Below are 26212 nucleotides of genomic sequence, written 5' to 3' on the forward strand. Positions count from 1 at the left end.
AAAAAAAAAAAAAAAAATTCTTGGTCCTTACAACAACTCAATAGTGAAAAGGCTATTAAACTTTATTCTACATGGGAGGAAACAGAGGCCCAGAGAGGTTAGACAAGCTAACCTGTCTAAGATTGTGCAGCCAGGAAGTGGCAGGACTGACTGTGTGTGTCCTGCTCCTGACTGACTGACTGACTGACTGACTGACTAACTGACAGACTGACTGAGTTAGGGTCTCTCTGTCCCTCTGCAATTGCTTTGCAAAACGGACACAGCCTTGCCCTAGATGATGCTCCACCAAAAGCAGGAGACACAAGCACAATCAGAATGTGCAACACATGTGCCTTACACACAAGCATAGCCAGATAATGAGCTGTGCTTAACATCAAAGCTATGATAGCAGCAGAAGATAGTCACTGTGAGAATTAAAAGAATTATGGTTTTGAACCTATCCAGTGCTATTAAATTTAAGGGTGTATTGGTCAGCTTTACTTACTTACTTTAAATATGCACTTAAATTGCATTTGAGCCCCCAGATTCACCTCTACAGACTTCTCCTCCGCTTTTCAAAGCAATATGCATCTGTACCTACCACATTGACATGCCCTGGGGCAAACTACTGATCTATCCCCAGATCCCCGGGCTTTACCCTCCTCAATGCTTCACAGACTTCCAACTGCCAGTCTCTGCATCTTTGAGGACTTTTCCCAGAATCACAGAAGACCAGTCTGCCAGTCATGGTCCAAAAGCACCTAAGAACTAACACCCCTCTCCAGGGGCCCTCAACCAAAGATTTCAATGGTATAAAACTCTCCTACCAATTCTCAGTGGTACAGTAACTCTGAGGAATGTGTTTACATTGTTTTCCAGAGCTTCTCTGTGGGACTGTGCTCCAGGGACCCACTGTGGGGGCAGGTTTGACAACACAGTTGGATAGCCACTTTCTCTTCCCTGTATCACTTCCTCATTCCCTGCTGCTATACCCTGAACCTCTCAACTCACCGACTTGCTTAAACCTTTACCTTGCAGTCTGCTTCTGAGGGATCACAAATGAGGACGAGTTTGGCTGCAATGAGTGCACCAGCAGAAGCCGAAGGATATTTCATTCCATACCACACATGCATGTACGCACAAGTTCCCTGATGGCAGACTGTAACTTTGACCCAGAAATCCTAAGTCCTGGGGGAGGGAAGTTTTCTGTGTCCAGGTTCTAGGACCTGCTCCTTCTGCTACCCTTTCAGACCCCAGACCATAAAAAGAATGCCACCTTTATTAGTCCTGAGGTCCCACGGTATTCCTTCTGACTACTCTCCACCCCACCCATAACTTTGCAAATACTTGCTGACATTAAACTTGTTTCAAATTATCAATTTTAGCCCACCATCTGTTTCCTGTTGGTACCATGACTGAGTCAGCAGGTTTGATGACTTCCAGTTATGAAGATGAGTGGGGAGGACACAGGCGATGACAAAGACGGGGCAGGAATGGAAGAAGCAGAGCGTAGCAAAAGGTAAACTGCTATGGAAATATTTGGAGGGTGGAGGGAAATATTTGCATTAGTTATCCATTGTTTCACAACAAAGTATTCCTAAATGCAGGATCTCACAGTTCCTGAGAGTCAGAAACCCAGAAGCCTCTTAGTTCGGTAGGTCCAGCTCTGGCTCTTTCACAGGGTTGGAATAGGGCTGTTGGCTGAGTCTATGCTATCTCAGTCCTCAAGTGGAGTTGGAGAATGCAGTTCTGAGCTCATTTGCTGGCTGCTGGCCAGAGGCTTCAGCTTGCTGCTACACAGGTTTTGCCTTCAAGCTGCTTGCAAAATGACGACTGGCTTCTCCAAACGGCTAATTCAAGAGTTTGTCTTTGTGTGTGTGAACAAGTGTGCATACACACATCCACATGCTACAAAGAGACCACCAACACGGAAACAACAGTTTGTTGTAATCTAGTCTTAGGAGTGCTGTCCCATCACTTTTGCCACATCCTGTTCGTCACAAGGGTGTGAATACCACAGCACAGAGGCCGCTGAAGGTCAGCAAGGAGGCTGACTGCAAAGGGGCTCAAGAGTAACAAAATCGCCCATTGAAATTCCCTGTGAGAACAGAAAGATTCTCTGATGAGACTCGGCAGCTAGAAGAGTTTCCCAGAAGCATGATAATCATAAGAGGCACTGGAGAGAACACTTCAGAGTATGCACAACATGGCAAATTCCAATTGACCGAAATAACAAAAGACATCAACTTAGTGACCAAGAAGTCTGAGCACTAATTTCTTCCTCTGTCTGAACCTGGCTTCTGCTTGTAAATGAAAGGACTGCACCACGCTCTGAGGCTTAGTAGCAAATAGTTAGCTCTGATTGGGTGCTCCACTTTACCCACTTCACTTTTATGAACTTGTTTTATCCCCACAGCAAGGCACAAAGCTTGTTTGGAGGAGTCCTTGGCACCATTCCAAATGGGCTGGGCTCTAGCACAGCAGTGTGTCCTCCTCAGCCAGAACTGGAGCTCTGAAGGTCTGATTAATGTGTTTGGCAACTGGCTGCTCTTTCTGTAGGCCTCTTGCTTTCCTGTGTGGTAATCATGCTTTGTCAGTTGCAGTGAAGTAAATGAGAGATGGAACAACGTAACTTCATCCCCTTTTCTCAAACTAAGAACGTCCTGGTCCTTTCCTAAATCTTTCCATTTTGACCACAGGGGGAAGAAGCAGTATTAGTAGTGATTTCCAAGGAAATAATCTGAATTCAGTGACATCATGAAGTGAATTGTTCCCTGGCCCAAGTACAGCCTCCCTGTTCCACAGCCCCTTGCCACACGTTTCGTGTTATGGTCTATGTACAGTGATGCTCCAGAGCTAACAGAAAATGCCATAGGTCCTACCTTCAACATAGATCTAGAATCCCTGATCACGACACTGAGACTGCCTGCCTGGATGACTATAGCGCTCTCCTAACTGCTTTCTCCTTCTCTCCTTGTTTCCCTATTCCCAAAACATTCCCAAAATAATATTCAGAGTAATCTATGTAAACTAGATTAGATTATGTCACTGCTTGGTTTGAAATCGTGTAATGAATTTCCATTCCCCACAGAGCAAAATCCAACATCCTGTAAATTCCCTCAAAATCCCACATAAGCCAGGCATGGTGGATCATGTCTGTAGTCCCAGCACTCTAGGAAGCTGAGGCAGGTGGATTCCAAGTTCAAGTATAGTCTGGGCAATTTAGCAAAACCATGTCTCAAAGTAAAACATTAAAGAGAGCTGGGGCCGTATCTCAGTGCAAAGGCCTGGGCTCAATCCTTAGTACTAAAAAACAAACAAACAAAAACCGTGCCACATAAACAGCCCTTGCTGTTCCTATGATCTCTGGTGCCTCATCCTCAAGAGCCCTCCTTCTGCTCACTCTTTAACAACGCTTGGCCCCCTTGCTGTTCTTTGGGCCTTCTTCTGTCTTTGCTCGAATCTGACCTTCTCCTGTGGTCTACCCTTTTGCTCTATAATTCCAAGCTTCCTTCCTTCCTTCCTCCATTTCTCACTCATCTTCTAAAAAAAGGAATTGTTGGGGCTGGAGATTTAGCTCAGTGGCAAAGTGCCTGCCTGGCAAGCACAAGGTTGTGAGTTCAATTCCTGGTACCAGAAGAAAACCAACCAAAAAAAAAAAAGAAAGGAATTGTTTAAAAATTAAAAAGAATAATTTTTTTAGTTGCTGCAGCTTTAGTTGCAAGTTCCAGGCAGTTGAAGACAGTACTCATCCATTCAACAGCTGTTTACTGAGTGTCTGATCTGTGAAAGGCACTAAGATAGGGAGGAATTCAGTTTTCAATTCTTGTTTTCAGGTCCAATAAATTTTAAGTTGTTTGCAAGTTTGCAGGATTCTGCTGATGTCAGTGGGTTCACTCAGACATCATCAGTCAGCTGTTAGGGCAGGGTCCCGGGCCCTCAGCTGACCTTGGCTGGCTTCAATTCTTCCACTCAGTTCAGCAAACAGTCAGTGGGTGATCTCCTAGAAGCAAGCTGTGAAGTTTGGTAGTAAGCTCTGCGGAGATGGAGAACCAGCCAAATATACAGCAAAAGCAAGAAACTTGCTATCAAGACCTGAGTTCGAACCTTGGCTTCACCTGTAACTCCTTTCTATCTTAAAATAAGGGGAGTGCAGTAATTCATCTCTAAGGTGATCTCTAAGGTCACTTCTGGCTCAACCCATGATTTCACCCTCATTTCACCGAGTCATAGCCCCTTTCAAAAGAGCATATGGCCCTGGGCTGTCCCTCGCACGTCATCCTTTCAGGGGCTGGGACCGTGCCCTAAGCAGCAGCAGCAGTTAAGTAACAGCTAACTCACTCCCCAAGGTGATTGTAAAATGATGTACTGAAAACACATACTAATTAAAAAATAGAAAAAAAGAAGTGGGCATCATAAGTCTTGGAGACCAAATCAGGTGTCCTCTGGAGCCCCAATTTCTTCTTCTCCTTCTTGGATCACTGCTGCCCAGGGTCCATACTAGTTGTACCCTGGGAACTCCACTGTTGTTGACTGCCATTCACCAAGCAACAAGGTCTTAGCCTGCCCAAGTGGAGACCTGGAAGTCACTAGGGAAGAAGGTTAAACTGACACCTCTCTCCCTGCTCTCCCACTTTCCTCACCCATCTCCACTGGGCCATCTCCTTCAATTTGTCTCTCTACTATTGGGTGCAAAATGTGCCCACCACCTAGCAATCAGCAATCAGGAGACATGGGACACAAACTTTATCGCTGGCTGTACAGATACATAATGTCCTTGATTTTACCTTGAACTGCAAAGTTCAAAATACTTACTCTATAGCCCTTTACAGGAAAAGTTTCCAAATTCTTGAGCTATAGCATAACCTACTGGAGAAGAGGGTATGGAGTAGTTAAATGGTCTGGGTTCAGTTCCAACCTCTTTCACTTATTGGTGCCTGCCTCATTGGTTGCTTGTATGTATGTGTGCCCATCAGGTAATGTTAGCAAATTTAGCAGTGTGTGCATGTAATAAAGATGTTCAGATGTAACCATCAAACAAAATGTATTGTGCGCCTTCCTTGGGCCAGGTTCTTTGCTAGGCCTTCACAAAGCACATATCCAGAAAGAAGATAGATCTGCGGGGTTCTAAAATTTTTTTACTAGTATATATTCTCAGTACACAATGATTATGCTCATTACACATCTCAGTTCTTTTTCCCCCTTCCCTCCACATTCTTTTTTTTTTTTTGGTACTGGGAATTGAACTCAGGACTTTGTGCTTGCTAGGCAGGTGCTGTGCTGCTGAGCTATATCCCTGGCCTTCCCCCTTTCATTTTTCAAGCATCAGATTCATTTATTTATGTCATCATAAAGTTAACTAGCATATTTACAAATTAACAACCAGATGAATAGGCCAAAACACGTAAAACACATAAGACAATTGCCCTAAATCAAGGTATACTTTTAGATACATTGTCCTTTCTGGATAACCGTAACTTCTTTCTCTCTCTTTTTTTCCTGTTACTTATTTTGCAATTTATATATTTTTTCATGTAAGAGAAACCATGTGCTATTTAAGCTTGTACGTCTGATTTACTTCACTTATCATTATGGTCTCAAAATCAAAACAATCCAGTATATAAATTGCTCTAACAGGACACGGTTACGGGACAAAGACAAGCATGGCCAACTCCCCTTCTGTAAGGTTAAGGTTTCACAGAGGAAAGTATTCCATGAGTTGGCAGGCACATAAAAAGGTTATTCTTAGCTGACAGAAATGCACATATGCAGGACCTTGAAGGCATAAATAAAACTACGTGTTCTTATTAGTGAATCAACAAAAGAGGCCTTGAGTGCAGTGTGGTGTGTTTGGAAGTTGAGACTGAAAAGGCATGCAGCGCCTTTCCCTCTATCCCAAAAATTGGGGATTTGTTCTGCAGGTAATGGAGTCACTGACAGAAGCCAAACAACACCCAAAAAGGATCAAGATCAAAATATGGTGTCCCAGAAAGACCACTCGGGCTCAATGCAGAAAGCAAGTAAGGTAACACCGGGGAAACTGCAGTAAGTTTAGGAGAAAAAACAGTACAACTCTGAATCAAGACAGTGGTTGTGAAAATAGAGGAGCTATTGAGACGGTGGAATCAAAAGAAGCGAGCCATCCAAGAGGTTCCCAAATTTTTGGCTGGGGCAAGTAAAGGCACAGCTACAGTGGGTGGGGCAGGCACATGGGAAAAGATAATCTCTGGAGGAAAAAACCTCCCGAAGTTCAGTCCACGCAAAGGGTTTCTGAGAATGACGGCATGCCTGCAGCCCTTTGCTGTGTTTACATTCGGGAAACTGGCTTTAGCTAGCTCCACCACCACATTTCCTGGGTGGGGCTCCCAGCGGGGCCAAATGGGTGTTGAAACAGTGGCTTTTTTTTCTTTTCCTTCTGTTCACTTACTATGACTTTTAGATGAGTTTGCAGATGTAGCACAGGAAACCCTATGATTAATGCAGTTTTCAAGCACGAAGCCAAGAGTGGGGAAGGCAGCCCTGGCACATGGCCAGCCATGGGTACAGCATTTCTCCAGAACTCCAAAGTTGTGGAAGACTCCAAGCCTTTGCCATGAGAGCTCATTTGGTCAAAGTCTAGCTCTCAGTTTTTTTCTGTTGTTACTGTGAATTATTTTTGAGAGAAATGAAACCATTCTAGGTTTTTCACATGTTGTCATATTTCATTTCTTAGATGTACCTAGTATTTTATGGCTTATAAAGTGCTTCCACAGCCATGATGATTTTTTTTCCACCAAGACAGGGATATTCTCCCTATAAAGCAAGATTCATAGATGTAAATGGCTTTATTAAGAACACATAGCTAGAAAGTGCCAAAGCCATTTACCCAGATGTGACAATAGTCCACTTTGGCAAAACGATAGGGAAAATGGAAGACTTATATATTTATAGTGAGCATGTAAATTGTTCCAGCTGTGTCAATATTTATTAAATGTGGTTATTCTTTGATCCCACAGTTTAACTTTTGGTTCTCTTTTTGTTTTGTTTTTTTGAAACAGAGTAGCCCATATGGCCTTAAACTCTCAATTCTCCTGCCTCAGCCCAAATTTTGAGTCTCCGTCTTGAGCTGAGCTCACCCTGGAAAGCAGAAGTGAAAATAAAGCTTTCAGGCAGGGAGCCAACTTGCAGCTCAAGGCTGGGAAGAATGAAAAGGCAATTATATTACTGAACTAGCCACCATTTTGTGCAACAAGAGTGTAATCTTGCTGGAGTCCTCAAAGGAACCACAGAGAACGTCTGAAAGAAAGAAAGCTGGGCATTTATACACAGAATCTCACCCTATGTTGGTCAAAGATTAACACACAGAATGTTAACTCTTTCATACTCCAGGTTTCTCAAGTGAATTCCAAGAGATATCACCAAAATGCATAAGTGATTACTAAAAATGAAAAGATTAGGGGAGATACTGGGAGCTAGAGATAGCAGTGGGACCTAGATCTCCAAAGTCAAGCAAATTTTCAGTCTGGTGTCTCTAGGGCTCTATAGAACTGGAATTAGGCAGAATAGGTTCCAGACCCCTTGAAGTTGGGGAGAGGAGCCCGGCAAAAGATAACAAAAGTGCTTTAGTTCTCTATTGTGGAACACTCCATATTCCACAGCACAGTGTTCAGAGAATACCTGATATCCTGCTATGCAGTGCTGCCAATTGTCAGAGGACAACAGAGACCATACTCAACCTCAAGACCAAAGACAAAGTTAAACAAATGATTATCAAAAGGCAGTCCTTTTCCAATTGAGTGGGCATGGGAATTCATCTGAAGCTTGCTATACATTTGGACCACTGGGCCCCACCCCCAAAATTTCAATTGGAATGTGGAGAGCTGCACATATAAGCCTACATTCATAATCTTTGAAATCTATACATATAAGCCTACATTTATCATCTACAGTTATAAATCCCTCAGGCAATTCTTATGTAGGTGATTCTGAACTACACTTGAGAAACACTGCCCTCAGTCTAAATCCTGAGCCCTATGAGGGGAGGATGTGTTTCATTTATCTCTGGCTCCCTCTCCAATACTTACCACATCACAGGGACTACATAATTGCCCACCAGTCCTCCAAAAAGCATCTGTTTCACAGGGGTCATGTAAAATCTATGGCATCTCTTCAGGGTTCTGGTACTTCATTTTGCCAGGGAACCTATGTCCAGGAAAGGGGATTCAAAACCAGTAACTCAGTAGAGATTAGGTAAACCACAAAGCTGAAGAGCTTATTAACATGAAGTAATTACAAGTTAGCTGGCTAATAATATATTTTCTTCTAACAAAGTCCACCTATGAAAATAAATTACTACTAGGCTGTTGCTTGGTAAACAAGAAGTCTGAGTAAATGCAACTTGAAGACTTTTAGGCTTAAATTGTTACCGTGCAATACAATTCATGGAAAAAATATGTATGTAAATATGGAAGCACTGAATAACCATGACAGCATTATATAAATGTAAGGTATTATTAACATCACAATATCAGAAAATATACTGGAGGTGGCTGGGGATTTAGCTCAGCGGCAAAGCGCCTGCCTGGCAAGTGCAAGGTCGTGAGTTCGGTTCCCGGTACCGAAGAAAAAAACCAAAACCAAAATAAATAAAGAAAGAAAGAAAGAAAGAAAGAAAATATACTGGAGGCATTATACCCAGAGCGAGAATCAAATGAAACTATGTAAACTTTTGACACATTATTCTGCGTTTAATTCCTTCTCAATATTTTATTAACAGTTTTCAGGCCCATTCTGCTGACAAACGCTAACATTAGACAGACAGTAAATTATAGAATGCGAGGTCAGTGAGAAAAACACAGACGTGGTGGCTGGCAACATTGGTCCCAGTCTCTGTGACGCATTTTAGGTGGTTATCTTACATATCTAAGCCCTAGTTTTCACATCAGAAGAACGTAGACAATGTCTGCCAACACTGCTTATTTGTTGATTTCCCTTTTTCATTCATTGTTACTTATTAAATGCCCACAACACAGTGCTAATTTTAACCACTCAAAACCTGGAAATGAAGGAGCTCACTGTCTACGGAGTTGCAAAGGAGATAAAGCAAGCGAAGTTTACTATGGGTCACTGGCAAGACCGTCAGGAGAAAGCGCTACTGTAACTCCTCTTGTCAGTCCCACCGAAGTTATCCCTTCGTGACCTTCCAGCAGTTTCCTGGATATGTGCCTAGAATGTGGAGACACGGGAAGGCCATAACAAAACAAAAGAGTGGCCCTCCTTTCTGGACGAAGAAAAGCAGAGCAACAAACCTGTCTGGATTTGACCTACTAGCCTGGACCTAAAGGCATAAAGGCATGAGTTGGCACCTGATGCTTAAAGAAATGGTGAAAACGGCCGAAGAGTAGGAGGGAAAAAAAACCTCCGGCTGCGCACGCGCACTTGGATTTTCAACTGCCGCAAAGCCCTACCGGGACGGAAACCTGACGACGTACTTTACGTACAAACACGTAAGGCAGGGGGTGGGGAAAAGCTGCGGGCCCTGGGTCACGTGAGCAGCGGGAGGGCGGTTGGCTCCTCCCTCCCCAAGATGGCGTCTTTGCTGCAATCGGAGAGGGTTCTCTATCTAGTTCAGGGAGAAAAGAAGGTTCGAGCCCCGCTCTCGCAGCTGTACTTCTGCCGCTATTGTAGCGAGCTGCGGTCGTTGGAATGTGTGTCTCACGAGGTAAAGGAGTCGTCGGGGGAAGGCTATTGTGGGGGGGTTCATCCTAGTCACTGCAACTGGGGGAAGTTCCCCTGTTGGGGGCGGGCAATTGTTTTTCCTTGCTTTCTGATTGGTTGTTCCTCCCGTCACTCAACGTTGCTTGCGATTCAATTCGCTTATAAGCTGTCATTTGGAAAGGAAGTCCGGGTGGGGTTGAACGGGTTTTGCTTCTAGAGTGGCCTCTGGTTGGACAAATTTGACTTAGACCCTGGCTGGCTGTTCGTGGGCTAGGGAGAAAGGCTGGGGGTACTTAGCTAAGGCCACTTGGGTGAGCTAACCTGTCATTCCAGGATGGATAGGAGAGGAGCAGGCATTCCTACTCCTGGCCCGCCCACCTTGGAAAGTTCTGCCCTTTTGGCTAGAAACCGGGCCCGTCATCAAACTGCTTGCCATGATTCCTGTCTCAGGCCAAGACCTAGAGCAGGGAAGAGATATGGGTGGAGTGAGTTGAGTGAAAAACCTTTAGAATAGTTTGCGGTGGAAAGTCAAAGAGTTTTATTTACGATGCTTCTGAGGGTACTGGTGCCATTCCTCACAGACGCAAGTGGTAGTTGGGATAGGATCACAGCCAGAAAAGAAATAACAATCCCCAAACTTTCATGGCACTTCACGCAACTTGTTCATTCAGTAAGCGTTAGGGATTAAAAGATGAGTAAGACATAAGTCTTGCTATTGAATAATTCAGGTAAAGAAAAACCTGTTAGAAACATTTATTCTGTCCATGTGCTTTACATAATCTCCAAGCCAGTGTGTCGTGCTATAATCCGTTTCTGTCCAGGGTGAACCCGTCCCGAGAATGGGGTACCCTTGGATGAATAGATAAGCAAGAGAAAAAAGAAAAACAAGAGAGACAAAACTCTGGGATCAGGGGGCTAGCAGCTTCTTGGACTGAAGCCCCATTACCATTTTCAGTAACCTTTTCTTGAGAAAGAACAAAGGATGCAGGTATTACAAATGGGAGGATATCAACAAGTTTAGCAAGGACAATACAACCCAATTACCACAGAAATAAGACTTGACTTCGTTAGCCATCCTACTATCATTCCCTCGGGCATATCTCAGCAAAGCATCTAGTGTTGTCCGGCAGCTTTCCACAGGGACACAGCTGCTTCAGTCATTTCCTTTCCACCAATGCTTTTGCTAGGCTTCCTCCGGAACCAAACAATCATATGGGTTGGTCAGGCCTGAGGTAATACATTGAAAGAGTAACTATAGAATTCCCTTCTCCACACCAGTGAAGGTAATGCTTTTTTAAAAAATTAGAAGCAGATACCATGTTTGCTGTACTCCACATAGACAGTAATTTAAAGGTGGGAGGTAAGATCAGGATTTGAACCTGACTTAGAGAATTCTAGTCAAGATCCGAGGGCTGTTAAAATGCATGTTAAAAGTCCTATAATATAGACCATTTTACACATTAATAATTATTTTAGGGAGAGACTCTTCATAATATTAAGACTAGTCAAGGAAAGCATTTAAAGAATACAAGAAAATCAATGCCATATACCATACACTTACGTTTTTTGTATGTCATATATATGGTTTTTCTTATATTCTCTATTAGCAGCTTGTGTATATTGCCTTGGCAGGTCCTTTCTCACTTAGATGTTTCCCTATTCCAGCCACACCCCCAGAACACACTGGATCAGATTTCCTGTGGTAGGCATTAGGAAACTCAGTCTTCATGATCTCTAAGGATCTCTTCAGCTAGGCAGTGGTGGCAAACCTATGGCACACGTCCCACAACGGGCTGTTTGTTAGCACTGGTAGCTCTAAAAGGTGCCTCATCACTGAGCGAGGACATCCAGACCGCATCTTTTATTGTGTGGAGCATACCTAAGATGCAGAAGCCATTAGAGTTTGGGAAGGGTGAGGCAATCCCCAAAGTTCTAATGGTAAATCTGAGTCTGAAGCTGCACATGAAGGAAAAAGCAGAATTTGGGAAAGGGGTCAGAAAGGAATGCTTGTATTTTGCCTTTTATCATGTGTCAGTGTGAATTTAGTTAGCAGTACTGTTTTATATTAAGTAGCAACTTTATTGATGTTCACAAATTGGTCCTGGTTGTACTAGATGATGATAAAACATCTAGGCATAGTGGTGCACACCTGGTAATCCTAGCACTTAAGAGGCTGAGGCAGGAGGATCACCATGAGTTCGGGGCCAGCCTGGGCTACATGTTAAGTTCAAGACCAGCCTGAACTACATAGCAAGACCCTGTCTCAAAAAAAAAAAAAAAAGAAAGAAAGAAAGAAAAAAGGAAGAGAAAGTGACAGGTGAATAAAGAATAAACCCTAAGCCTGAGCAGCGAGGTTTTTTTCTTCAAATCAGTAAGTGGTTACTTGCTGAGGTATAACATATTTTAAAGTACAAGGGGCTGGGGATTTAGCTCAGCGGCACAGAGTCTGCCTGGCAAGTGCAAGGTCATGAGTTTGATTCCCAGTACCGGAAAAAAAACCCAAAACAAAAAAAAAAGTACATTATTTGATTTTTTTTTTTTTTATCTTTTTGAGACAGGGTCTCACTATGCAGTTCATACTGGCCTTAAGCTCACTTTGTAGCTCAGGCTGGTCTCAAACTTGGCAGTCATCCTCCCACCTCAGCCTCCCAAGTGCTGGGATTACAGGCATGCACTGCCACACCCGGCTATTATTTGATATTTATAGGAGCTAAATTCAATTTTTCTTTCTCTGATTTTTGGATTGCATATTTCCTATTAGGTGGACTCCCATTATTGTCCCAGTTGCTTAGAAAATATGCCATCAGCTGAAGCCAAACTAAAAAAGAACAGGTAAGTACAGGACCATTTATTCTGTTTTCCTCAAGTATTTTTAAAATATCTAGTAAGGAAACTAATTTTCTTTTTTAAGCAGCTTTTTTCCATTTTTTTAGTGTCACCATGGCCTATGATTAAATGTCCTTTGATTTTTAAAATAAATGTTCTATTTTGGAAGAGTTTTATACTTAAGAATTATTTTTGAGGATAGTGCAGAGTTCCTACATCCAGTGTCCCCTATTGTGTCTCCTGAGGTTTTGCTTGGCTGTGATAGTTTATTAGACTATCTTTGATTTTCATGATCTTGAACGCTTTGACCAATTGGGATCTGTGTGATATTCTCATGATATTGGAGATGTGTTGGGGAGAAAAACCACAGAAGTAAAGTGCCACTTCTCATCACATTGCATCAAGGATAAATACTGTCAGTATGATTTATCACCGTGGAAGTTAACGTTGACTGCCTAGAATTTCTCTTGTTTCTCTATTCTAATGCTACTCCGTGCACCCCCAGTACTGTGCTCTCTAGAAAGAAAATCACTATCACAGCCCACACTTAAGGGTGGAAAGTTAGATTTCCCTCCCCTTAAAGTATGTCTGCATAAGTATTTAGGCTTTCCTTGCATGGAAGATCTATTTTTTCTTTATTTTTTATTTAATCATTTACTTAAAAATACTATGGACTCATGAATATTTATATTTTGAGTTATAATTCCATAGAGAGATGGATTCCCCCCCTGAATATGTTCCAACTGTAGCCTTGGAGAGTTCTTTCAGTTTGCTTCTATATCCGTTTTACATACCCCCTCATTGGGCTAGGGAGAATATTCTTCTGTTCAGTAGGCTGAGTGCCTTCCTACCAGTACTTTAAGGTATTCCAAGCTCAGCTGGTATATTTTTCTGCTCCAGAATCAACTTTCTCAAAGGAGCCTGGGTTCCTTTTATCAGAGAATGAAATTAGATTCTGCCACACGTGCTCGTTGCTACTGGATGCCATTTAGTCTTCGCATTGGTGTAAGAGTGCTTTTGTTAGCAGTCACACTCCTGTCCTTGGATGTGAACTCTTTTCTTCCCTGCCTCAGGAAATAGCCTGTGATAATGAGATTCTGTTTTGTATGCTTTCCACAAGTTAATTTTAACATTTAATCCTCAAAATATGTGTGTGAGGGGGATACTATTATTATCCTTCCTGGAGAAAAATATTCAGATAGCAAAATATTACAGATAATGGAAGTAGTTTAAGACAGGATATGAAATCTTAATAATCTTAGGTGGTAAAAGAGTTAAAGCAAGAGGGTACAAGCACCCTAAAAGAGAACTGTTGGCTGAGCAGTAGGAAGAGTGGTGTCTGAGAAGACAACTGAGAGCCGTGTGAGTGTGCCGCTCCTGAACTATTGCAGTCTGATAGCGTTGTTTGGTATCTGTTTCAGGTTGCTGGCGCAGCAGGTAAGCAGTTATTTTCCAAATCTAGGTTCACAGCTTCTTTCATTGGTTCTGTTTTTCATTATACAATTGATTTGTCTTCTGAAGGAATAAGCTGTGACATTTATCTTTTCCTCAGAAACATTCTTGACCTCTATAAAGCATAAAAAAAATCTAGAATAGTCAGCACCACCTGTTAACAGTGATTCCTTCTTTGCAGTAGAAGTGGGTCTCTCTCTCATCCTTCGTGAACTATGGTGATAATTCCATTTTTTTTTTGAAAAATGAGCATATAATAGATTCAAGATGTTGTTGGTAAGAAGCCCCCTGACAAATATTTTACTTCTTTTTTCTTTTTAAAAATATTTTTTTGGTACCAGGAATCAAACTCAGGACCTTACACTTGCCAGGCAGGCACTTGTGCTGCTGAGCTATATCACCAGCCCTATTTCTTTTTTCTTGAGAGACACTCTTGCTTATATTTGTTCTCTTAAATTTTTGACTTCTAGAACCATAGTCTCGCTGCATTAAAGAAAACAATTACAGACTATAATTATACAATAATAGTACTTGGCTGATAAGTATTGTTGAGTGAGTGAATAGTTGTGTTTGTAACGTCACAGATGCGCCAATTGCTTTGACTGTCCTGGCTGCATGCACACCCTCTCGACTCGGGCAACAAGCATCTCCACACAGCTTCCAGATGACCCAGCCAAAACCACCATGAAGAAAGCCTATTACTTGGCCTGTGGATTTTGTCGCTGGACGTCTAGAGATGTGGGCATGGCAGACAAATCTGTAGGTAAGATGGATGTGAACATGAGATGTTGGGCGACTGTTAGCAGTATAATTGTCTGTGGACCGTTATTTCTGTAACCAATTAGGGCAGTAGGAGCTAAATGTGTTGTTGTTAGGTCTTCTGTATGCCCTTATTCTGTACATCGTGGACCATGATGTTTCTTCTGAGACAGTGTAATACTACTTAGCTTTCTTAGAGTTGGTGAAATACCTTTTACAAATCTGATACTTTCAGGGCTGGGGATTTAGCTCAGCGGCACAGCACCTGCCTGGCAAGCGTAAGGTCATGAGTTTGATTCCTGGTACTGGAAGAAAAACAAAACAACAACAACAAAAAAAATCTGATACTTTCATAGAATTAGACTATTTTTTAAAAATGAATATTCCTGATGTTGAAACCCAACAGGGACAAAATTAAAAGATGAAAGTTACAAACTAAGAAAAATAGACTAAAGATTAATAACTAAAGCTGAGGAAAGCTTATAAATCAGTAAAGGAGAAAACTCAGGAAACCAGGCAAGGAGTATGAGCAGCAGCTCTCTAACAGAATAAAGATGGTTAGTAAGTATGCAAAAAGTCATGTTCAAACTCAGTAATAATCATGGTAAAGCAAATTAAAGCTTCATATCTTTGGAAAAAATTTTTAAATCTGGTTATTTTTAAATCTGGTTGATTATAAGAAAAGAAAGTAGTTTTCTCATACCCTCCTATTTTAGAGAGCAATTTGGTATATATTAAAGTTTTAAATTGCTTTTATCCTTCTGCCCAGAAGTTCCATGTCCAGCTATACTCTAGAGTATCCTAGAGCAGCCAAACATGCAAATAGCAAATATATGTAGATGTGTGATTGTGTGTGTGTGTGTGTGTGTGTGTTTGTGTGTACACATACACAGTCTGCCAAAAGAATGTATGAACAGACTTCAGGAAAAAAACTTGTATAAATATTTTAATACTAAATATCTTGAGACATCATGAAATTAATACAAGTTACCTTTGGCCTCTACAATTACAAGAGGTGCTCAAAGTGGTGGCCGTTAGCTTCCACACATTTAGTATGGCAGCTGCTGGGTAACCTTGGGCACTGAGATTGCTGCACATGGTTTTCAGTTTCTTCTCTAAGGACCAGCAGTACAATGGGTTTTCTGCAATACATGGCATCTGCTAGGGTCCCCCATACAAGGGTAACACCATCTGTTGAAAAAATATCGTATTGTTTTTCCTTTCCTAAAGTGTGTATACATTTTTCTTTATATTTATTTATTTATCAGCAAAACAAAAAATAATTGTGTCTGTCTGGATTTAAAGACCACGTCTTACAGTCAGTCCAAAATTGTGAGTTGATTTTATGTTTTGTACAAACAGTAGCATTGCTAATCCCTATTGTCATTTTCCTTACTTTCTGAAATTTAATTTTATTTTTTTTTTTTGGTTTTTTTTTTTTTGGTTTTTCTCCGGTACCGGGAACCGAACTCACGACCTTGCGCTTGCCAGGCAGGCGCTTTTGCCGCTGAGCTAAATCCCCAGCCCCTGAAATTTAATTTTATGAAAAGTTTCTACTTATAAAAATTATCATTTTCTATTTTCATAGAAATTACAGCTTACAAATAAATGGGAAGCCCATAATATACTCATTACATGTCATTTTATATATCTAAAATGAAGATGGACTGTAAGTAAAACCTTTCTGTAGGCTTTTACACATTTGGAAATAAACGTGGATGAAATTTCTTTCCTTTTAACTGTTTTTGAAATTATAATCCTTGATTCTGTGCTATTTCCATTTGGTTACAATACTTCAGCTCTTGATTGTTTTTCTGACATCATACATTGTTTGAATAAAATACATGCTTTAAAAAAGTTAAACAACTATACTTTAGTTCTTTAAAAATGTTTGTTGATGGGTCGATATTTACCTAAAATTTGATATAATTTTTTCTAGCAGTGCTGAGGATCAAACTCAGGCCCTACAAATGTTAGGCAAGCAGCCTGCCCCTGAGCTATACCCCCCAGTCCTTGTAATTTATATTAGAAGGATTCTATAGCATCTTTTTAGATTACCACTAAATATTTGGTTTTGTTTTTGTTTTTCTTTTGTATTATGTTTTAGCATCAGTGTGGCAGATAAGTTAGAATTTGTCAAAGAGTTTAAATTTAATGTCAAAAGCAACCTTAAAGTGGCATGGTATATACCTCAGGAAAAATACAGTTGTATTTATTTTCCTTTTATCTAGTGAAAGAAACAAAGCCCAGAAAACCAGATAAATGTTTGTTACTTTGTAAGTAAATGTTTTAATGCCTTTTGGAGACTTTATGCTTCAGGATTTAAAAAACCTGTGATGGCTTCTGGGAAGCTATCTCCGCTGGGGCATTTTCCTTTGTCCCTCACCTCTAGGCTATCTTCCTCCATGTCATTGGCATCTTAAGAAGCCGTGAAGCTACTTTAGTTAGAACTGTTTGCTTAAGTACTTGTCCATAATGTACAGAAAAAAATGTAATGAGGTCATTGTCAGTCTCCCAAATTGCCGAAGAATAAATTACCAGCTCTGAAGATGCAGTTATAAAGTATGCAGATTTAAAAATATTCTTCAGGATTACCTTAAGGCAACCTTTAAGATTTTCATATTGTATTAAAAGATGTTATTTAAGCCATTACTTGGAAGAAGATTAAATGTCACCTTCAGCGAGGTAATTAAGAATCTTTTTTTGTTTTAGAGAAAAAGTTATTTTTAATTATATAAATAATATATTTAGTACTTATGACCCAGCTTAAGAAATAAAATATAACGAATGGAGTTTCAAGCCCTCATGTAGCCTTCCTCCTGCTGCACCCCTTTTTCTCTCTGCCCCAGCCCACCACACTGAGTTCAGTGTTTACTGATGTCCAGACATGTCCTTATACTTCTCTACATCCGTATATAGCCTCCAGGAATTGTCGATTTTAAGCAGCTGGAAACATACTGAATATATCTTGCTCCCGCTTTTCTTTCAATGTTGTTTCCCATTCATAGTGAGTGGGATGGCTTGCCACAGTATAAGTAATCAGCAACACCACCCCCGCTTTCTTTTTTTTTTCTTTTTGGTCCTACTTGGGAATGAGTCCTCATTCCTCTGCAGCAGCACTTTCCCCCACCTCATGGCCTCTTACTATGCTGATAGGTTCTCTGTCACTGTACTTTCACCTTTCCTAGTTTATATAATTGGAGTCCTATACTACTTTGTCCTTTGTGTCTAGCTTTGGAATAATGGAATAATGGTTTTACATTTGGAATAATGATTTTACATTTTATCCATGTTTTTACTTTATGTTTTTGGGGTTCTTTTGTTTTGTTTTGTTTTGTTTTTCCAAGACAGGGTCTCTCGGGGCTGGGGATTTAGCTCAGCGGCAAAGCGCCTGCCTGGCAAGCGCAAGGTCGTGAGTTCGGTTCCCGGTACCGGAGAAAAACCAAAAAAACCAAAAAAACCAAAAAAAAAAAAAAGACAGGGTCTCTCTATGCAGTTTAGGCTGGCCTTGAGCTCACTTTGTAGCCCAGGCTGGCCTCGAACTCCCAACGATCCTCCTTCCTCCTGCCTCAGCCTCCCGAGTGCTGGGATTACAGGCATGCGCCACCATGCCCAGCTTATTGTTTCTCTTGTGTGACTATTCCACAATTTGTTCGGGCATGTGGGTTAGGTTTTAGTTTGAAACTTAAATGAACGAAACTGCTGTGAACATTTGCCTATGAATCTTTGTGTAAATACATGTTTTCATTTTTCTTAAGGAAATATCTAGGAGTGGAATTTCTGGGTCATAGGATAAATGTATGCTTAACTTAACTAGAAGCTGCCAAACTTTCTCAAAGTGGCTCTGCAATGTGGGGTCCTAAGCAGAACAACAGGAAGATTCGAATCCCTTGGCAACCCTTGATATTTCAGTCCTTTTCACTGTGGCTCTTGCTGTGCATGTATAATGGTACTTGGTTGTTGCTTTAGATTGTGTTTTCTTAATGTTTACTTGCCATGTGAAGTGTCTACTTTTGCCCATTTTTGAACTGCGTATTCTTTTTGGGTCTTTTCATTGAGTTGTAATAGTTCTGTGACATATATTTTAAAAATACTTTTTCTTAGTCTGTAGCTTGCCTTTTCATTTTCCAAATGGTATCTGCTGAAGAACACAAGTTTTTAATTTCAGTAAAATTCAGTCTGTCAGTTTTATAGTTTATGCTTTGTGTGTCTTGTTGAGGGAGTTTCAGCCTAACACGGTGTCACTAGGATTTACCCCTGGGTCTTCGTCTAGATATGGTAGAGTTTTAGGTCTTCAATTCTACTGCCCACTTCAGGGTGGGTTTTGCATCTATTGTGAGGTAAAGATGGAGGGTTTTTTTAAATGTGGCTATTTAAGTGTTGCAGCATCATTTGTTGAAAGTTTTCGTTATGATTTTACTTTCAACTGTCTTGAATAATCTTTTCTTTCATTATTTGTGCCAAGTGTTAATTCTATAAAAGTTCTCTAGTGTCACAGAACATAGGTCTGTGATGACAAACCTTTCAGAGACTGAGTGCCCAAACTGCAACCCAAAACCCACTTACTTTTCACAAAGTGCCAACACTGCAATTAAACCTCAATACCGAGGTATTCGTTTAGAAAAAACAACTGTTATCTGATACTCGGCTGCCGGGGTGATGTGGCTTTCATGGTGACAAAGAGGATGCTGTGTTTCCGTTGCCACATGCGTGCCGTAGGTTTGCCACCACTGACGTAAGATTTATATAATGTTGCAGATAAATATAGGGGCTCCTCCTGGGCATGGTGGTGCACACCTGTCAAACCCAGCACTCAGGAGGCTGAGATAGGAGGATCACTATGAGTTTGAGGCCAGTGAGGGCTATGTAGTAACTTCAAGACCAGCCTGAACTACATAGTGAGATCCTGTCACCACAAAATAATAACAAAAACAAAAAGAATAGGGGCCCTGGAGTCAAACTGCTTGCTTGAGTTTGAGTTCTGGCTTTACCACTTAGTCCCCATGCATTTGGAACAGGTTATTTAGCAGCTCTAAGCCTCAGTTTGCTCATCTGTAAAACGAGACTAATACTAGTAAAGAGTTCCTACCTCAGAAGTTACTACAAAAATAGAAAGCAATATTAACAATTTTCAAGTGCCCAGTATAGAGACTATGCATGGATTGGTGCTGGAAGTAGCGTTATCATTATCACCATCATCATACTTAAAGAAAAAATGTTATTTTGAGTATGCTGATCTATAAAATTTCTAGGATTTTTTTTTTCCTTGGAAATTCTGTGATTTTATGTGTTTAAGTTTGTGTGTGTGTGTGGCCTAGAGATGACCTGTACTTACGAAAAGAAGATGATCAAATTATGAAAGTCTTATTTAATGTTCCTCTGTTTTCTAGCTAGTGGTGGTTGGCAAGAACCAGAAAATCCTCACACTCAACGGGTAAGTAAAGGATCATGCAACAAAGAGGATAAAATAAGAAAAGATAATTGTAAAACACTGAGGTTCTTGCATTTTGTCAGTGGATATAACCTATACCTAGAAATTCAGAATGTATGTTTTGTTATCTGTTACACATAGAAAATGTTTCTCATTATTTTGGGTTAGGTTAGGTTGGGTTGGGTTGGGTTTGGTTTGGTTTGGGTTTCTGAGATGAGGCCAGCTATGTAGTCCAGACTGGCCTGGAACTCACAGTGATTCCTACCTCTGCCTCCAGAGTGCTTAGATTATAAGTGTGCACCACCATGCCCGGTTTAGAAAGAGTTTCTCCTTGTAAGACATTAAATCACATTACCACATTGTTTTCATAAAAATCTTAGTGTAATTTTTTTCTGTAATTGAACTATATGTCAGAAAAAGAAAAGAAAGGAATTTTTTCCTTTTTTTTTTTTTTTTTGCGGTACCGGGGATCGAACTCACAATCTTGTGCTTGCCAGGCAGGCGCTTACACCACTGAGCTATATCCCTAGCCCTAATTTTTGTTTTTCATATACTAATGAGTTAAGATTTCATTTATTCACACATACTCTTGGAAGTACACACATGTAGACACTTCAACCCCTGGAATCACTACTAATTTAGAAAGTACCATTGGACTCAGTAGTGGTTGCTTATAGGATCATGACTTGAGTATCCTTCAGTTCATAATTAAATTGATCTCCACAGTATGTACTGTAGCCAATTGTTTACTCTTCACTTGAACTAGAATATGAGAAAGATGAACTGTTATAGAACTGAAGAATGTACTGTCGGAGTGCAGAGTAATTGACAGTTACTCACCTATGACATCAGCAAAAATTAGAAATACTGAAAATATCCTGGGCAAGAGTATGGACAAAGTAGGTTTTCTCATATATACTACTGTATTAGTGTAGGTTGGTACAGATTTCTTGAACTACTTCCAGGACTCTTATTTACAGAAATAACTTGCATTTTATGCATGCGTGTGTGTGTGTGTGTGTGTGTGTGTGTGTGTGTATGTGTGTGTGTATGAAACATTTGTCAAGTACTTAGCTAGAGGCTTAGGACTGACTATGTTGAACAAATTTGCTGCTATCGTAGGCGTTAAGTCTAATGGAAAAAATGAGAATCCTTAGATTTAAAAAAAAAACCTATGCTAACTACTATGAAGGAACTCTACAGGAATCATGACATGTAAACATTTCGTAGAGTATCTCAACTAGTTAGGTCCACATCTGAGGATTGTTCATGTATGAGGACAACAGGAGCAGGAGGAAAAGAATTCAAAGCAGGAGATTGGCAAATGGCAAAAAGTTTGTAATTGCAGAAAGCAAAAGCATGTACTATAGTACATAAGAAAGGGATTGTGAACCAGGTGTGGTGACATGCACCTATAATCCTAGCACTCTGGGAGGCTGAGGCAGGAGGATCACAAGGTCAAGGCCAGCCTGGGCTATCTAGCTAGACTGGCTTAAAAAAAAAAAACATGGGGCTGCTCACTCAGGACCCGTCCTGTCTCTCAGGAGCTATTACTATTCCCCATTCCCCCACTCCTATTCCCCATTCCTTTCTCCAATAAATTTTCCTATTCTCAAAAGTGAATGAAAGAAATTAATTTTCAATCTTTCTTTTTTTTTCTGTTATTGAAGATTTTAGTTCAGAAAGTAGATCATGTAATGAAGAGAAATTATCTTTAAAGAAAAAAAGGCAAATTTCTCATTCTTAATAATTGGTCTTCTCTTTTATTATGTGCCTAATCAAAATGGCTGATTAATTTTGTGTTTCTGATTATCTTTTTCATGAAACAAAGACTGATTCTTTGATGTCTTACAGATGAACAAACTGATCGAATATTACCAGCAGCTTGCTCAGAAAGAAAAGGTTGAACGAGATCGCAAGAAGCTGGCACGGCGTAGAAACTATATGCCTCTGGCTTTTTCGGTGAGGTTTTGTACAAAAAGGAGTTTGTAAGACCTGTGAGGCATAAGAACAGTGACCACTTCTCAAAATGGTCATTGTCCTAGATTCCTCAGTGGTGGATGGCAGAGATGGTCAAGACCAGCAGTTACACTTTTCCTATATTATTAGTTCTATTTGAATTTTTTGACTGAAGGGGGATATTTGCATTTCTTCTTCACTCCCCTTTCTCTTTTATCCCCCTTCCCGCCCTGCAAAAGGCTACTGTTTATTTTATAGCACTGCAGAACTCTACTTGCAGCTTTTGCATATTGCAGAAAGTCTGAGAAGGGGAAAGGGGGCAAGTGGTAGCTTTTACTCACATTAACCCTTCAGCCCACCTTTGACACCATTGAAGCTCCCCAGCTCGCATCATAATCATGTGTTTTGCATGATCACATATTTTTCCAACATGAGACACACTGACTTTACATAGTGCACTTATATGGTTAAATAAATATTAACATATGCAGGTAGAATTTTTGGCAGAAAGTATTTATGGAAGTCATTCTCTACCACTTTATATACTGCTAGGCAGAAAGAAGAGATTAGGATTTCGGGTTTTTGTTACTGTTCCCCAAGTTTTTTGTTTTGTTTATTATTTGTTGTTGTTGTTTGCTTTCACAGAACGATTTGTTTTCTTTGCGCTTGCTTGGGGCCCTGCAGGTTGATTTAACAAACACTGAGTGGCAGTGACATGTCCACACTGCACTAAGCACTTTTATGTACATTTTATTTAGGCCTCACAAGTGACATAGTAGTATATCCCCACTTTACAGCTCAGATGAGACTTGGAAAAGTTAAGTAACTTGTCAAACTGTGTTTACCTGAGAATTAAGTTAAACTATTAAAACCTTAAGGATTGCTAAAGTCCATAGAGAAATATTTACATTTGAATGTAATAAAACAATAACGCTTGTAAAACACCTATACTTACCAAAGAAGTGCATTTTTCCAAATAGTCCATTGGTATAATCAGCATGTGCACTATGGTGTATTGTATTTAGGAGAAGAATTTGAATTAAATGCATTTTTTTCCCAACTTTCCCATATACCTGCTGCTGTTGAGTTTGCTTCTATCTTATGCTGCATTTTTTTGTCTCTGTTGCAACCTGCTGCTATTTTGGGGCTCTACAGCAACATACTATTCATGTAGTGGTAAGTTCTCTTTTATGATTCTTGCTGACCCTGAAGAAATTAGCGAATGGTTAGCAAAAGTGTTCTAGAAAGAAATACACTGTGTGTCTTGACTGGGCCATATCTTAGATATTTTTAGATTAGTAGTAAAAGCTCACATTTGGTTCACTTTTACTGTATTAATGTAGTTTCAGTCTCATGTTTCATGCTTTTATTTAAGAATAGAATAATGATGTGGGGCTACAAATGATTCTTCAAAAGAAGCTTTTAAATTAGCTTTTTTGGGGCTGGGGATTTAGCTCAGTGGCACAGCGCCTGTCTGGCAAGTGCAAGGTCATGAGTTCGATTCCCGGTACTGGAAAAAAAACAAACAAAAAAAAAAATTAGCTTTTTTGTTTTGTTTGCTTCTTTCCTTAAGCTTCTCATGCCATCCTACCCTAAATTCTTTGCTTCAGTCAATAGGACATGTAAATACAAACTTCCTAATGGGAATTTCTGAACTTTGTTTAGGACAAATATGGTCTTGGAACAAGGCTTCAGCGACCACGAGCTGGTGCATCCATTAGTACCCTTGCTGGACTTTCGTAAGTTTGGACATTAAATGACTTGGAGGAAAAAAAAAGTTGGTATCAAAATATTTAAGTAATGTGATTTTTTTTAAAGGGGAAAAAGAAAAACATTTATGAATAGGGGAAAAGATTGTCATACTTAGAATAAATAAACTTTGAGAAGATCATATGGACTCTTGGGAAATTACTGCTTTTTTACCTTTTAGCCTGAAAGAAGGAGAAGACCAGAAAGAGATTAAGATTGAGCCAGCCCAGGCTGTGGATGAGGTGGAGCCTCTGCCTGAAGACTATTACACAAGACCAGTAAATTTAACAGAGGGTAATTTTATTCTTTCTGCCTATTTCTGTTCCACATGTTCTACTTTGCTTGCTTATATTCTTGTTATTAGAGACTTTTAGTAGGATGGGTGTTAGTATGGTAGCAAAATGACATGCAGAAAATAAAATACATGTAATAGATGTGAAATGAACTTTTAAATGCCTGTCCAGTTTCTGTACTGTAGTTGTGTGAACAGTACTCATGATAGTATTCCTTGACCTTATTGCCAGCTGCATGTAAGTCTGCTTTTGGAATTGACTGTAAACTAAGCTTGGTGTCTTCCTTTCATGCTAGTGACCACTCTTCAGCAGCGCCTCCTACAGCCTGATTTCCAGCCAATCTGTGCTTCACAGCTTTACCCTCGCCACAAGCATCTTCTGATCAAACGGTCCCTGCGCTGCCGGGTAAGTATTCTCTGTTAAATTCCTCTTCCTAAAAGAGAAAAGCAAAAAATAAACATGATTGGTAGCTGGCCAATGTAGTGAACATAGAAAACACTTATACCAAACATACTAGACACCCAGGAAGTATTTTAAATGCTTTCAATATAAACGCAGTCCTCACAATCCTATGGAGGTGGGTATAGATGTGGACACTGAGATATCTGAAGGTTATATACATAGTGCTGACCCCTAAAAGAATATGTAACATTTAGATTAGTAGAGGTGGGAAGAAAACAGTACAAAATAAATAATTTAAAAAGAAAAAGTAAATTTCATGTTCTAGGAATCAACTGAATAAACAACAGAGTTTTTTCAATAAATAAATTCTAAAAACAAACTAAAGGTAAATAAACCTTTTAGATCAATACCATCCCTCTAACTTTCTGTGATAGTGGAAATAGTCTTTGTCTGCACAGCCCAGCATAGTAGCCATGTGGCGAATGAGCACTTGAAATGTGACAGCAGAAATGAAGCACAGAATCTTTAATTGATTTAAATAACCATATGTGAATATGCTGTTGATACATGCTCCTGTCAAAAGCCCAGACTTTTCTTCTGGAGACTATAGTTTAGTATATCTGAGCTAAGACCAGGAAACCAACATCCTCACCCAGGGTCCAGTCACCAGACCTGAGATGTGGCGAGGAGGTGATTTTGTTGGTGCATCTTGCTTTAAAATCATCTTAGCAGAGACCAGAGGAAGGAGCGCCAAGATGGTGGAGTGGTAAGCAGCAGAGAAAGAGCCACTCAAGAGTCACAGTCCAGGTGTTGGAATATAGGAAGACAAGGAAAACAAAAAGGAGGGAAGTGGGCCCACTGGGCCCAGGAAGGATCTGAAGCATGAATTGAAGCCCACAGAGAGAGTGAAGAGAGAAACTTCAACAAAGAAGAAAGAGGTACTGGGCTACACCTTCTCCCTGAGATGGGACTCACTGTGCAGGAGTAATTCAAACCTTTGGACATACTGCTGGCAACCCACAGAGAGATTCAGCAGTGAAGGGGAGCAGCAGACATTAAGGACTGTACTAGCTGGCGGTAAGGGCTCATGGGTGATTGGCCAGGAGCCATCTTGGAGAGGGTCCAACTGAACTCAGAACCCAGAGTGAATTCCGGCTCCCTCTAGCGGCTCCCAGCTGGGCTCAGGCCCACACAAGGTGCGCCGACAGTTGCAGGCCAAATGAGTCTGGTCTCAGTCAGAAGGTACAGGTTCACTGAGATTATCCATTACCATGCCAGAAAGTTCCTCTGGCTTTCTGGGAAAACACAGACTGGGACGCTGTCTCCACACCTTTTCTACCAGTGACAACAGAGACATATTTAGAAGTAGACTTTTTTTTTTTTTCTTCTTTTTCTTTTATCTTGCTCTCGTTTGTTTTTTGTTCTGGTGGTTTTTTGTTGTGGTGGTGGTTTTTTGTTTTGTTTCGTTTTCTGTTTTTCTTCTCCTTCATTGATTGGTCTTGTTTGTATATGAGTGTGAGCCTCTTTGTGGTTGAGGATCTCTTCTGTTCTTTTTATCTCTTCCTCCTCCCTTACCCTGCAGTCTTCTGCACTAGTTTCCCAAAGTTAGGATGATCTTCCTTTGTCCTCTAGTCTTACTTCTATTTTGTTTTTGTTTTTGTTTTTT

General features: G+C 40.4%; 1 protein-coding gene and 2 long non-coding RNA genes across 5 annotated transcripts in view; 2 read left to right on the forward strand and 1 right to left on the reverse strand.

The window, feature by feature from the left end:
• The window catches only part of LOC102013282, a 22434-nt gene extending 14384 nt beyond the window's left edge, over positions 1-8050 (forward strand). Inside the window, exons 1-4 of one of the 2 annotated variants that reach the window (XR_001233214.1) lie at positions 911-1112; positions 1365-1498; positions 5901-5999; positions 7017-8050. This is a non-coding gene — a long non-coding RNA (uncharacterized LOC102013282). Of the gene's footprint in view, positions 1-910; positions 1113-1364; positions 1499-5900; positions 6000-7016 lie in introns of those variants that run through there. The other variant, XR_260262.2, reaches the window with a different exon arrangement.
• LOC106148083 overlaps positions 1-9081 on the reverse strand; it is a 20764-nt gene extending 11683 nt beyond the window's left edge. The window contains exons 1-2 of the long non-coding RNA XR_001233213.1: positions 9034-9081; positions 8043-8160 (exon numbers count right to left, since the gene is read on the reverse strand). This is a non-coding gene — a long non-coding RNA (uncharacterized LOC106148083). The remainder of the gene's footprint in view (positions 1-8042; positions 8161-9033) is intronic.
• Positions 9082-9379: 298 nt separating this feature from the next.
• Dctn4 (dynactin 4 (p62)) overlaps positions 9380-26212 on the forward strand; it is a 36479-nt gene continuing 19646 nt past the window's right edge. Inside the window, exons 1-8 of one of the 2 annotated variants that reach the window (XM_013512222.1) lie at positions 9380-9464; positions 12437-12507; positions 14538-14716; positions 20103-20146; positions 21998-22105; positions 23768-23841; positions 24033-24145; positions 24440-24549. In XM_013512222.1, the coding sequence (XP_013367676.1) occupies positions 12473-12507; positions 14538-14716; positions 20103-20146; positions 21998-22105; positions 23768-23841; positions 24033-24145; positions 24440-24549 (663 nt within the window). In that variant the 5' untranslated portion in view covers positions 9380-9464; positions 12437-12472. Of the gene's footprint in view, positions 9465-9493; positions 9680-12436; positions 12508-14537; positions 14717-20102; positions 20147-21997; positions 22106-23767; positions 23842-24032; positions 24146-24439; positions 24550-26212 lie in introns of those variants that run through there. The other variant, XM_005380566.2, reaches the window with a different exon arrangement.

This window comes from Chinchilla lanigera, unplaced genomic scaffold, assembly GCF_000276665.1.
Source record: "Chinchilla lanigera isolate Chin_1 unplaced genomic scaffold, ChiLan1.0 scaffold00014, whole genome shotgun sequence".
Taxonomy (NCBI): domain Eukaryota; kingdom Metazoa; phylum Chordata; class Mammalia; order Rodentia; family Chinchillidae; genus Chinchilla; species Chinchilla lanigera.